Source organism: Carassius auratus, chromosome 22, assembly GCF_003368295.1.
Source record: "Carassius auratus strain Wakin chromosome 22, ASM336829v1, whole genome shotgun sequence".
Lineage (NCBI taxonomy): Eukaryota > Metazoa > Chordata > Actinopteri > Cypriniformes > Cyprinidae > Carassius > Carassius auratus.
The window spans coordinates 28,304,273-28,316,517 of NC_039264.1; the positions used below are offsets into that span (position 1 = coordinate 28,304,273).

The window sequence follows — 12,245 nt, forward strand, 5'->3', positions numbered from 1 at the left end:
GACAGGGTGGAATATTTTCATGGCCAATGAAAATATCTACCTATAATTATAATTTTTTGAGTCCCCGAGCTTGACCAATAATCATTCCTAATACTTAAACATGTCACTATTTTGGTAGAATGCAAAAAAAAAAAAAAAAAAAAAAAACATATAACTTTTTTTTTTCCTGCACTTATGAAGCCAAAATGTCACCGCATAGCAGGAATAACCCGGTTCGAAGATTCCGACACGCAAATGAAGCGAAACGCTCTTTGGACAGAAAGCGACTCTTCTCTTGACTCTGTGAAGCCAATACACGCCCAGATACAGACTTCACTGGAGATTGTGCTGCGTGCCTCGAAACTTCTGTCTCATAAAAACACTTCTTCCATGGGTATTTAGAGCTTTTGGTAACAATCGTTGCTGTCTATCGATGGGGTGAGGTGTAGAAACTAACAATAATAACCATTGAAATGATGTTTTTCTGGAATCTATAGAAATATGAAGAGCACTTTAAATTTTTTTGAGGTTTTACTACTAATGTGCGGTAAGTGCATGATTTCTGTTTATTTAACTTTTTCGGTTTCACCTCGACCCTGGAAACAACTGCTCCTTGGATCATGTTCAATTCATTAATCTATACCTTATTAAAAGTGATCACATTCATCCATGGATTTGGATCACCACTTGTTTGTTAGCTTATTTTAATCCTTATTTGAATGTGCAGGTAGGCTATATAAATTATATAAATGTATAAAAACTGAAACCAGGCAAAGCAGTTGATGCTTTTTGAAGGTGTTATTCTGAAGCAAAACTACAAATAAATATGAGATAATGGACTTCAGTTCCCCAAGGCAGGGTGGAAAATTAACACCCCACCAGCCTGGCACTGACTGATAATCTATCTGTCGGCTACCGTGCACTTTCACTCTAGAGGGTCCGACTGAGGTCAGACCCTACGAAACAAGAATATATGGGAATGTTTATGAAACATTGGGCCACACAGGGGCATAAATTCTTCTAATTAAGTTAACAATATTGTAATTATTCTTATTGCTGACCCTGTAAGTAAACAGAGTGGAGGAGTCAATTCCATCAACTTCTACAGCATGAGTAGGGAATAAGAGTCAATGCTAAAACGATGCCCTATGACCACATTTTTTGCCACTCAGTGTTTTCTCGGTCTGCTGTCAATCCCTCGATTCACTGTGCAGACGTAAAACTCGACTCAATGATCCGCGCCAGTGGACCACGTGCAGGTGCGATGGATCGCGTACAGACCAATAGGGTGTCGGGATGGTATCTGTTTATACTTCTCATCCAACCACAATCCAATTCACTCCATCCGGATGGCGCGATTTATCTGGATAGGGTTTTTTTTTTTTTTTTTTTTTTTTAATGATGACAAGCCGGAATGAAAACAAGCCGAAATGAAATAGCAGTAACGAAGCTATTTTTTAAAATGTAAGGAGTAGAAAGTACAGATACTTGCGTGAAAATGTAAGGAGTAGAAGTAAAAAGTCGGCTGAAAAATAATTACTCGAGTAAAGTATAGATACCCCAAATTTCTACTTAAGTACAGTAACGAAGTATTTGTACTTCGTTACTTGACACCTCTGCTGTTTTTAGCAATACCTCCATGCATACTCTGCATAATAAAGTGTGGGATTATTTTCATCTGTTTTCTACAGTATGTTGCCAAAATTTAACTGCTGTTTGACAATTTTGAGCATGTGGTAGTTTATTGAAGTTGTTTGTAAAGCCATTGCTGCCAGTCATTTGATTTTTAGCCTTGCATGTACCATGTTGATCTAAATGCCAACTAGGATCTAGGTGTATTTACACACGGTGCAAGGTACGACGGGGAAACAACGTCGTGTTATCAACGCTGATTAACTTTTCAAAATCAACACCTCATTCAGCTTTCATCCCAGGGCTGCAGCACGACCCTAATTCACCCATAATGCAGGTAAGACGGTGAAACAGCGTCGCGATTTCAACGTTGATCCAATTTGCAAAATCGAAAGGTTTTTCAACGTTGATTCAACGTCGGGAGTTCAACAGTGAATCAGCGTTGTGATTTCAACCGTACATCAACGTCACGATTTCAACGGTGAATCAACGTCGTGATTTCAACGTTGATCCAATTTGCAAAATCGAAAGGTTTTTCAACGTTGATTCAACCATGGTACCTGACGTTGTTTCAACGTTGAAATGCCGGCTGGGTTATATTCCGCGCGCAAGCAGAGAGATTCGCGCTCCGCACATTATTTTCCGCACGCGAGCGGAGAGATTCGCGCTCCGCACATTATATTCCGCGCGCAAGCAGAGAGATTCGCGCTCCGCACATTATTTTCCGCACGCGAGCGGAGAGATTCGCGCTCCGCACATTATATTCCGCGCGCGAGCAGAGAGATTCGCGCTCCGCACATTATATTCCGCGCGCAAGCAGAGAGATTCGCGCTCCACACATTATTTTCCGCACGCGAGCGGAGAGATTCGCGCTCCGCACATTATATTCCGCGCGCGAGCAGAGAGATTCGCGCTCGCGCACATTCTGCGCGGGAGCAGAGAGATTCACGCTCGCGCATCATATTAATGTACTTTCGCGCTACAATTACGCGCTCTCGACATTTGACAGGGAAATAACGCCATAATATCATTTAAAATAATAATTTAAAAGGAACATTAAATGTTGGCATATTTATTTTGTGAGGTGAGGAGCAAAATTTTCTATTATTTACAACCCTATTGGTAAAAATTGGCACAAAAGTTACCTGTTCTTAATAATTAAGACATATTCTATTCATCAATAATTGTTTTGTTATTGTTTTTAAAAAAAAAATAAGATGGCATAATGGACATAAACTATCCAAGAAAAGCCATTATCGTTTAACATTTACAGTATTAACATGTTGTGATAACTATCTATATGTCCCTGACAGGGTGGAATATTTTCATGGCCAATGAAAATATCTACCTATAATTATACTTTTTTTGAGTCCCCGAGCTTGACCAATATCCATTCCTAATACTTAAACATGTCACTATTTTGGTAGAATGCAAAAAAAAAAAAAACATATAACTTTTTTTTTTTCCTGCACTTATGAAGCCAAAATGTCACCGCATAGCAGGAATAACCCGGTTCGAAGATTCCGACACGCAAATGAAGCGAAACGCTCTTTGGACAGAAAGCGACTCTTCTCTTGACACTATGAAGCAATACACGCCCAGATACAGACTTCACTGGAGATTGTGCTGCGTGCCTCGAAACTTCTGTCTCATAAAAACACTTCTTCCATGGGTATTTAGAGCTTTTGGTAACAATCGTTGCTGTCTATCGATGGGGTGAGGTGTAGAAACTAACAATAATAACCATTGAAATGATGTTTTTCTGGAATCTATATAAATATGAAGAGCACTTTAAATTTTTTTGAGGTTTTACTACTAATGTGCGGTAAGTGCATGATTTCTGTTTATTTAACTTTTTCGGTTTCACCTCGACCCTGGAAACAACTGCTCCTTGGATCATGTTCAATTCATTAATCTATACCTTATTAAAAGTGATCACATTCATCCATGGATTTGGATCACCACTTGTTTGTTAGCTTATTTTAATCCTTATTTGAATGTGCAGGTAGGCTATATAAATTATATAAATGTATAAAAACTGAAACCAGGCAAAGCAGTTGATGCTTTTTGAAGGTGTTATTCTGAAGCAAAACTACAAATAAATATGAGATAATGGACTTCAGTTCCCCAAGGCAGGGTGGAAAATTAACACCCCACCAGCCTGGCACTGACTGATAATCTATCTGTCGGCTACCGTGCACTTTCACTCTAGAGGGTCCGACTGAGGTCAGACCCTACGAAACAAGAATATATGGGAATGTTTATGAAACATTGGGCCACACAGGGGCATAAATTCTTCTAATTAAGTTAACAATATTGTAATTATTCTTATTGCTGACCCTGTAAGTAAACAGAGTGGAGGAGTCAATTCCATCAACTTCTACAGCATGAGTAGGGAATAAGAGTCAATGCTAAAACGATGCCCTATGACCACATTTTTTGCCACTCAGTGTTTTCTCGGTCTGCTGTCAATCCCTCGATTCACTGTGCAGACGTAAAACTCGACTCAATGATCCGCGCCAGTGGACCAACAGAGAATGTTGTTTCTCTGCTTTCTTTATTGACACCTTAATAAGTCAATTTTTTTTTTTTTTAACAGCAGACTAAATTCAGTTGAATTTGTTAATTTTCATTACCAGCAGTGTAACATGAGTTTAATCTCTGTGAAACTGTTTCTGTTTGTTCTTCAGGTGTGTTTGGTGCTGATGAAGATGAAGTGAAGTCATTGTCAGTGATGGAGGGAGATTCTGTCACTCTGAACCCTGATTTCACTAAAATACAGGAAATTATTCTGATACTATGGAGGTTTGGAGATCCAGTCATTGCTCAAATCGATGGAAAAGTGACCTCCTATCCCAGTTACACTGATATATTCAGTGGCAGACTGCAGCTGGATCAGACTGGATTTCTCACAATCAACAACATGAGAATTAAACACTCAGGACTTTATACAATAGAGGTCATCCAAAGAGCTGGAACTTTAAATATGAAATTCACAGTTACTGTTTATGGTGAGGATATATTTATTTTGGAATATCTTTCAGTTTTTGAAAATAATTAGAAGTTTCTTTTTGCAAGTCAAGTTGGGCTTTATTGTCATTCGACTACATGTGTGGACATACAGTGAAATAATAATAATAATAATAATTCCTTACATTTATATAGCACTTTTCTAGGCACTCTAAGCGCTTTACATTGTGAGGGGGGTATCTCCTCATCCACCACCAGTGGATGAAATGTCAAGCCTCACAGGACTACGGTGCTACATCAATACAGACATACAAAAATGAAGTAAAACACTATAAACCTATACACAATTGACCTACTGACAGATTTTGACTATAGATATACTATATATAAATGTTTACCTATACATAAATTAAAAAATACAAACTGTGCGTGTCATGATCCAGTCACTGAACTTCCGTTATTTCACCAGGGGTCATCATCCATAATAGAGTCTCTCACACTGCACAGTACACCCTGAACTACATTTCCCATGCTTCATTGCACCATACACATTCACCTGAAAGCAATCACACACAGCTACCACCAATTACACACACACACAGAACAATCATCAGACATGCTTTATAAGCACTAGACTTTCTTTCACACACTGCAGAGTACTGTTCTGCACATATCCCTACCCTAGCAATTACTGCGATACCAAGCCATTCCATGTTTGTTTTCATAGTCTTGTCTTAGTTTCTAGTTTTAATAGTCTTGTTTAAATTTATAGTTTTCATAGTTTGCTAGTTAGGATTTTGGATTACCTTTCTTGCTTAGCCCTCTGGATATTGTTTGTTCATCATAGACCCATGCGTGCCCCATTCTTATAAAGATTATTTGTCTTGCCCTATATACACCTCTTTGCCAGTGTTTGACCTATGCCTGCTGCAGAACTTTCCATTGCACCAATCACATTCACCTGAAAACAATCACACATAGCTGCAACCAATTACACACACACCAATTATCAGACACACTTTATAAGCATTGGACTTCTTTTCACAAACTGTCGAGTATTGTTCTGCACATATCCCTCCCCTAGCAATAGCTGTGATAACAAGCTACTCCGTGTTTCTTTTCATAGTCTTGTTTCTGTTTATAGTTTTCATAGTTTAGTCTTTCTTGCTTTGCCCTGTTTCTTATGTTTTGACCCTTAGCTCTGGATTCTGGATTACTCCTCTTGCTTAGCCCTTTGGATATTGTTCGTTCATCATAGACCCACACGTGTCCTAGGAGCATTTTTTGTCTTGCCCTATATATACCTGTTTGCCAGTGTTTGACCCATGCCTGTTATAACCACTTCTTTGTGTAATAAAAGCTTACACATGGATCCACATATACATACACCCCCAGGATTTAAGTACTGCTGACTCTTTGCACAAGTCGAGCTGTCGATGGTCAGTGGGGGGTGGTCGGAGAAATAACAACCTCCTTTGTCTTCCCCACATTGAGGGACAGGTTGTTAGTGCCATACCAGTCAGCCAGCTGTGCCACTTCATCTCTGTAGTGTGTTTCATCGCTGTTGCTGATGAGACCTACCACATAGTGTCATCAGTGAACTTGATGGTGTTGTTGGAGCTGAACTGGGCAGTGCAGTTGTGGGTCAGCAGTGTGAAGAGCAGAGGACTAAGCACACAGCCTTGTGGGTCGCCAGTCCAGGATCCAATCACTGAGGGAACTGTTTAGGCCCAGCAGGTTTAGTTTATTAATGAGCTGTTGTGGGATTAGTGTGTTGAATGCTGGCCTGAAGTCAGTGGACAGCATTCTAACATAGTATTCTTTATTCTCTAGGTGGGTAATAGTCAGGTGGAGAGTAGAAGAAATTGTATTGTCAGTAAAGTGTGGTGGGGAGGCTGGTTTTGATGTTGTGCATGACTAACCTCTCAAAGCACTTCATCATGGTTTGAGTCAGTGCTATGGGATGGTAGTCGTTTAGTCATGACACAGGTGATTTCTTTGGTACCGGTATGCTTGTTGTGGATTTGAGACATGTAGGGATGACTGCCTGGCTCTGCAAGGTGATTATCTCCTAGGTCAGAAGTGCAACATAGTCCCTCAGTACACGGCCAGGTATGTTGCCAGAGCCTTGCATGGGTTTATCCTAAATAGGGTCTTACTTATGTCAGCTGGAAACAGACAGAGTGCCCGTTCATTGTGAGGTAGGGGAAGTTTTGCAGGTGGGTCATTCTGCATTTCAAACCAAGAAGTAATGTGTTTGAGTGCATCTGGGAGGGATGTTTCATTATCACAGGCCTGTGGCAGGGGCTTGTAGTCAGTGATGGTCTGAATTGCTTGCTACAATTAAACTGATATTCAAAGTACAGCCAGCAAAGATTACTTGTAATGTATTCAGCAGTCTTACATAATTTTAATATGGCAATATGACAGTTAAGATTATTTTTATTAATCTGCATTTTTCATTATAACCAGAAGATGAACTAATTGTGTAACTTAATGTGATTTTTGCAGAGTCACCATCTGCTGTTGATGCTGGTGTAACTGACATGAAGCTTGTGTCAGTGAAGGAGGGAGATCCTGTCATTCTTCAGACTGGCGTTCCTCAACTAACCGGAGATGAGCTGATAGTGTGGAGGTTTGGGGATGAAGGAAAACTCATAGCTAAACATGATATAGAGGCCAAAAGCTCACCATTATATGATGAAACTGATGAGAGATTCAGAGACAGACTGAAGCTGAATGATCAGACTGGATCTCTGACCATCACAAACACCAGAACAACCGACTCAGGACACTATAAAGTGAAAATCAGCAGCAACAAACAGACCTTATACCAGAAATACATTGTTACTGTCAGTGGTGAGTAACTCAGTTGAAGTAACTGAAGTATTGATTGTTTATCAGTTATCTGTGAATAATTCCAGATGATGTGACATTTAGAGAATCAAACCTTCCTTTAAAAAAATTAAACTTCAGTGTACAGTGATGTCATAGTTCAAGAGCTCATAACTTCTTCTTCTGACCTTTTATTATTTTAAACAATTTGTTGTGAATTATATAAAATTACTTACACCTGTTAACACAGAACTATAATAATAAAAACTGCTGTCAGTAGCGATTTTTGGTACGGGCGAACCGGGCAGCTGCCTGGGGCAGCATTCTTTCCTGATACATGGGGGGTGGCATGAGCAGTTAAAAAATCTGTTTTCTATTATCTATCAATTAATTGTTTGAGGAATAAGGAAATTGGTGCCCCTGCTTGCAGAAGGTGCCTTGCACAGAAGTTGTGTGAAAAGGGGAGCGGAGCATGTGGCAGGGGACAGTTTACCTTTGGGTCTCTCCCAAATTGAACGGACAAGAGACATAATATTGTAAATACAGGCATATATATATATATATATATATATATATATATATATATATATATATATATATATATATATATTAACTGTGTGAAATGGCTAATAAAAATAGGTAATACAAAACGATTCTGTGGTCACCCAAGTTAAATTGGTTTAGTCTTGATGTCTGCTCCTGAGTGACAGTGTTGTGGGGATGGTTTTATTGTAGGGTTTATTGGGTTTATGGGTTTATTTTCGAGTGCCAAATAAACACAGAGATGGACAGGAAAAGGTCAAAGCCATCAGGTGCCAGACTTAGAAAAAACTAATGCAAAAAAAAAAAAGAGGAGGCCAAAGTGGTAGTACTTGACCTGGGTGTAACTCAGTGTAGGACTGCCACTGACTGCGGTCCAGCAATTTAAGCTTCTTTGTTTTCATTGCTTATACTATTAGTATCATAAACATTATACCTAACAGGTTATACAGTACTGATGTTTCTAGTGTTAGTTATATATCAGACACACTTTCACACTAATGACTGTCTCTGTTTATCATTACAGAACCAGGTCTGTCTCCAGCAGCTGTAGCAGGGATTGTTGTTGCAGGGATTGTTGTTCTCCTGGTGATTGGTTTGATTTACCATCGCCAAACAAACGCAGAAAAAGGTAATTACAGCTGATAAAGCGACAGAAAAAAATAGCTCTACTGTGTGAAAGAATGAGATTTAAAAGCTGTAGCAAATATGAATATTTTAAGCAAATAACCATTTAAAATCCAAATAAAGCTGTTGAATAACAGAAGACTTATAGCGCACAAGTCATGTGGAAAACATTTATGCTGCATTTCTGGTGTCCTACACGTTTTTTATCTTTGAGATGGTCATGACAATATGTCTTTGTATGGAACAGAGCTGCATGAAGATTTTAAGATAAGGACTGATTTATTTAGTAGTAGGTATGATATGTGTAATAGTTTTTAGACAGATTTTCTACTTGCATACATTAATGTGTTTTCCTATGTTAACATTATTGTAAATTGCTATTAGAGAAAAGAGATGACAGACTGATTATTAGAAGCACAGCATCTTCTCAGTGTTTCTGTCATGTTTATCTGATGATCACTCACTCATAATCTCCTCGCTGTTTCTTTGTGCTGTTGTGTGATGAAGCGGAGACAGTGTCAGGAGTGGAGGGAGAAGATGTCGAACTAAAAACTGGTGTTACTAAAATACAGACAAGTGATCTGATAGAGTGGAAGGGAAATAAAGACAATCTCATTGCTCAAATCAAAGAAGGGACTATCACTTCATATGAGGATGTTCTTTATGGGATATTCAGAAACAGACTAAAGCTGGACATGAACACTGGATCTCTGACCATCACAAACCCCAGAATTGAACACACTGGACCCTATACGTTTCTGATCAACGAGAAATGCAAGAAGAGATTTATTGTTTATATCAAAGGTGAGTATCTCCAGACTGTCTGTGTAATAATGAAATAAAATAAAAATAGAAATAGTTTGTCACTAATCACATGATTCCAGCATGTCAAAACACAAGAGATACAGGTTCAGTTCTTGTATATCGTGCTCCTTCTCTCTTCTATGATTTCTTTAAATATAGAATGTGACAGAATAGTTGTAACTTGACACATTGTTGTAGGATGTTTGATGTTAATTGCATCCAGCACTGCTATATGAACAAGAACTTCATCTCCAGAAGTGCTATAGGAGTTCACATCATGAGCATGAACTCTCATAATATCATATACACCCTGAAACTCAAACGTCTTCACATCACAACAACCCCAAAATAAAGAAATTATAACAGAAAACTATTCATTATTGTACAGTGGAATGTGCTCCATAATAATTAAGATTTCTATCTTTGTAAGCTAACCGTTTGTAAACTTAATAACTGAAAAAAATACTGATATACATTATCAATAACCATATTACATTAATCACATATTTAATGTGCATGTGTAGTTCATTCTTACCAAAGCATAAATGATCTCATATATGTAACACACACACACACACACACACACACACACACACACACACACACACACACACACACACACACACACACACACACACACACACACTTTAATGAAGCTTTATTCAATTATCAGTGCTCCTCATTTCTATTCTTTCTTCTTTCTCCTCTTGTGACATGTAGGAAAGACACTGACAGTGAAGGAGAATGATTCTGACACTCTAGAGACTAAAACTGAAATACAGACCGGTGATGAGATACGGTGGATGTTTGGAGATAAAGATGCTCTCATAGCTGAAATCAAAGGAGAGACCAGAGAGGTGACTACATATGATGGTCCTGATGGGAGATTCAGAGACAGACTGGAGCTGGACAAGACGAATGGATCGCTGACCATCAAAAACATCACAGCTGATCACGCTGGAATCTATAAACTACTGATCCTCAGCTCAGGAAGTACCTTGTGCAGTAAATTCTTCATTTATATTGGAGGTGAGTATTTCAACACTTTGAATGTAACAACGATCACAGTTCTTCCTCATGCATTCTGTTGTTCTGTTTCTGCTAATAATTCAGCTCAAACTTGAGTGACGTGAGTAACGCAAATCAACGTGACAAAGAAGGGAAATAATATAAAGCATAGAAATCACAAAGGTTGACAAAGCTCAGGAGTCAGAGTTCCAGATGTCAAAATATAGACTTTATTAATCAAAGTTACAAAGCCACATCTGAGTTGCCTGGTTTGCCACAGTTTATTACTAGTCCACCTGGTCCATTTTTTAATGGTGGAATTTGGCCAAATCAACCATTTTTTCATTTGTATAAAACATCTATTATGCCTATTCCTGTTTGGCTGCGGTCACATTAGACATTCGTCATGTTCAGCTATGCTGTCTTGTTGGTTTTTATTTTCCCTTGATTCTATATTGTCTTGCATTTTCTTCCAGAATCCAAAGCGAGTGAGTGAATAAATCAGCGAGTGTAGTGAAGCCACTGATGAATGGAGAGAATGTGGATGAAGTGAATGAGGAGGGGAGGAGATCACTTTAATAACATAAGACCCGCCCACCAGTGTCAATCACTCTGACATCAGCAGCAGCTACAATAGCAATTATATATTATAAATATTATAAATATGATATATTATTAACTTTTTTTTTTTTACATAATAAATTACATGTTATCCAGTTTAATTTAAATAATTAAATTAATCAGGTCTGTCAGATTGTATATGCAACCCAAATTTATAATGCCTTTGTATTCATTTTGATGTATGAAAGTGTTGTTTTAAACATTTTCACTAAAGCATCTGCTTGATGAATAAATATTAATGTAGAGTACTGATATGCCGCTGATCTTAATGTCTGATAATTTCTGTCCTCTAGCAGAAAAACACTGATACAGCTTTTGCTTCCAAACAGCTGTTTTCACAAGAAACGCATGGAAATTTAACTAAATAAACATTTGTATGTTAATGTTATGATATAAAAAATTAATAATAATAATAAAAATAGTGTGAAATGTGTTGCTGCATACTGTATGTTCTATCAAATGAACATAATATGACCAGATAAAAAAAAATAAAAATACATAAAATAAAAAGTTTTTTTTTTTTTTTTTCTGGTTGTGTTAGTAGTAGTAATAGTAATAATAATAACATTAATAATAATAATAATAGTTGCATTTCAATTACTATATATATATATATATATATATATATATATATATATATATATATATATATATATATATATATAATTTTTTTTTTATTTTAGGCTACAGTTTACATTATATTTTTATTATAGGTTTGTAAACATCCAGGATGCGGGCACATCATTGTTACAGGAAACCCTTTACTGATAGCGAATTACATGCACTGTAAAAAGTCAGTAAAATATGCAGCAAAACACCGTCAAATTCCAACGGTAATGGAGCGTAAAACCAAAAAATTCCTTTTACTGTATTAAATAGATTGAATAACCGTTAATTGTGAGACTGGATAAAACTTTGTTTTTTTACTGTAATAAAATGTTGAAATTATAAATATTTTCTGTCAAAACAAATAAATATGCATACATTTTACACTTAAATATTGTAATGTTAAAAATGTCTGAAAACCTTAGATTTTACGGTATTATTTGAGTAAAACTACATCTTTTGGGGTTGTGCACATAGGTAGGTTTAAACATATTATATTGATTAGATGTCATTTTCAAAATATCCATTGCATATAACAAGAGCTTGTCATCTAGAGATAAGCACTGTCTGTAACGGCTGGTGAAAGGACAGTCTGGAAACAATAGCGAGTTAAAGGTTTTAAT

At 37.3% G+C, this 12,245-nt stretch overlaps 1 protein-coding gene across 3 annotated transcripts; it reads left to right on the top strand.

Annotated features, from left to right (window-relative positions):
- Positions 1-287: 287 nt before the first annotated feature.
- On the top strand, positions 288-11,481 carry LOC113040252 (uncharacterized). Of its 3 annotated transcripts, none has more exons than XM_026198587.1 (7): positions 288-526; positions 4,302-4,622; positions 7,093-7,440; positions 8,483-8,587; positions 9,091-9,387; positions 10,108-10,416; positions 10,872-11,481. In XM_026198587.1, exons 1-7 carry the CDS (start codon positions 481-483, stop codon positions 10,889-10,891), a joined length of 1,446 nt encoding a protein of 481 aa, XP_026054372.1. In that variant the 5' UTR covers positions 288-480; the 3' UTR covers positions 10,892-11,481. The 3 variants fall into 3 exon arrangements, with proteins under 3 accessions (XP_026054372.1, XP_026054371.1, XP_026054373.1); XM_026198586.1 differs by lacking the exon at positions 288-526 and adding an exon at positions 3,206-3,436; XM_026198588.1 differs by lacking the exon at positions 288-526 and adding an exon at positions 3,220-3,327 and having other exon boundaries at positions 10,872-11,480.
- The last annotated feature ends 764 nt before the right edge of the window (positions 11,482-12,245 follow it).

Excerpts from the sequence above, each read along its gene's own strand:
- LOC113040252 (XM_026198587.1), top strand. The coding sequence starts at position 481 with ATGAAGAGCACTTTAAATTTTTTTGAGGTTTTACTACTAATGTGCG. Across the intron at positions 4,623-7,092 it reads ATTCACAGTTACTGTTTATG|AGTCACCATCTGCTGTTGAT; the intron begins GTGAGGATATAT and ends TGATTTTTGCAG. Across the intron at positions 7,441-8,482 it reads ATACATTGTTACTGTCAGTG|AACCAGGTCTGTCTCCAGCA; the intron begins GTGAGTAACTCA and ends TTATCATTACAG.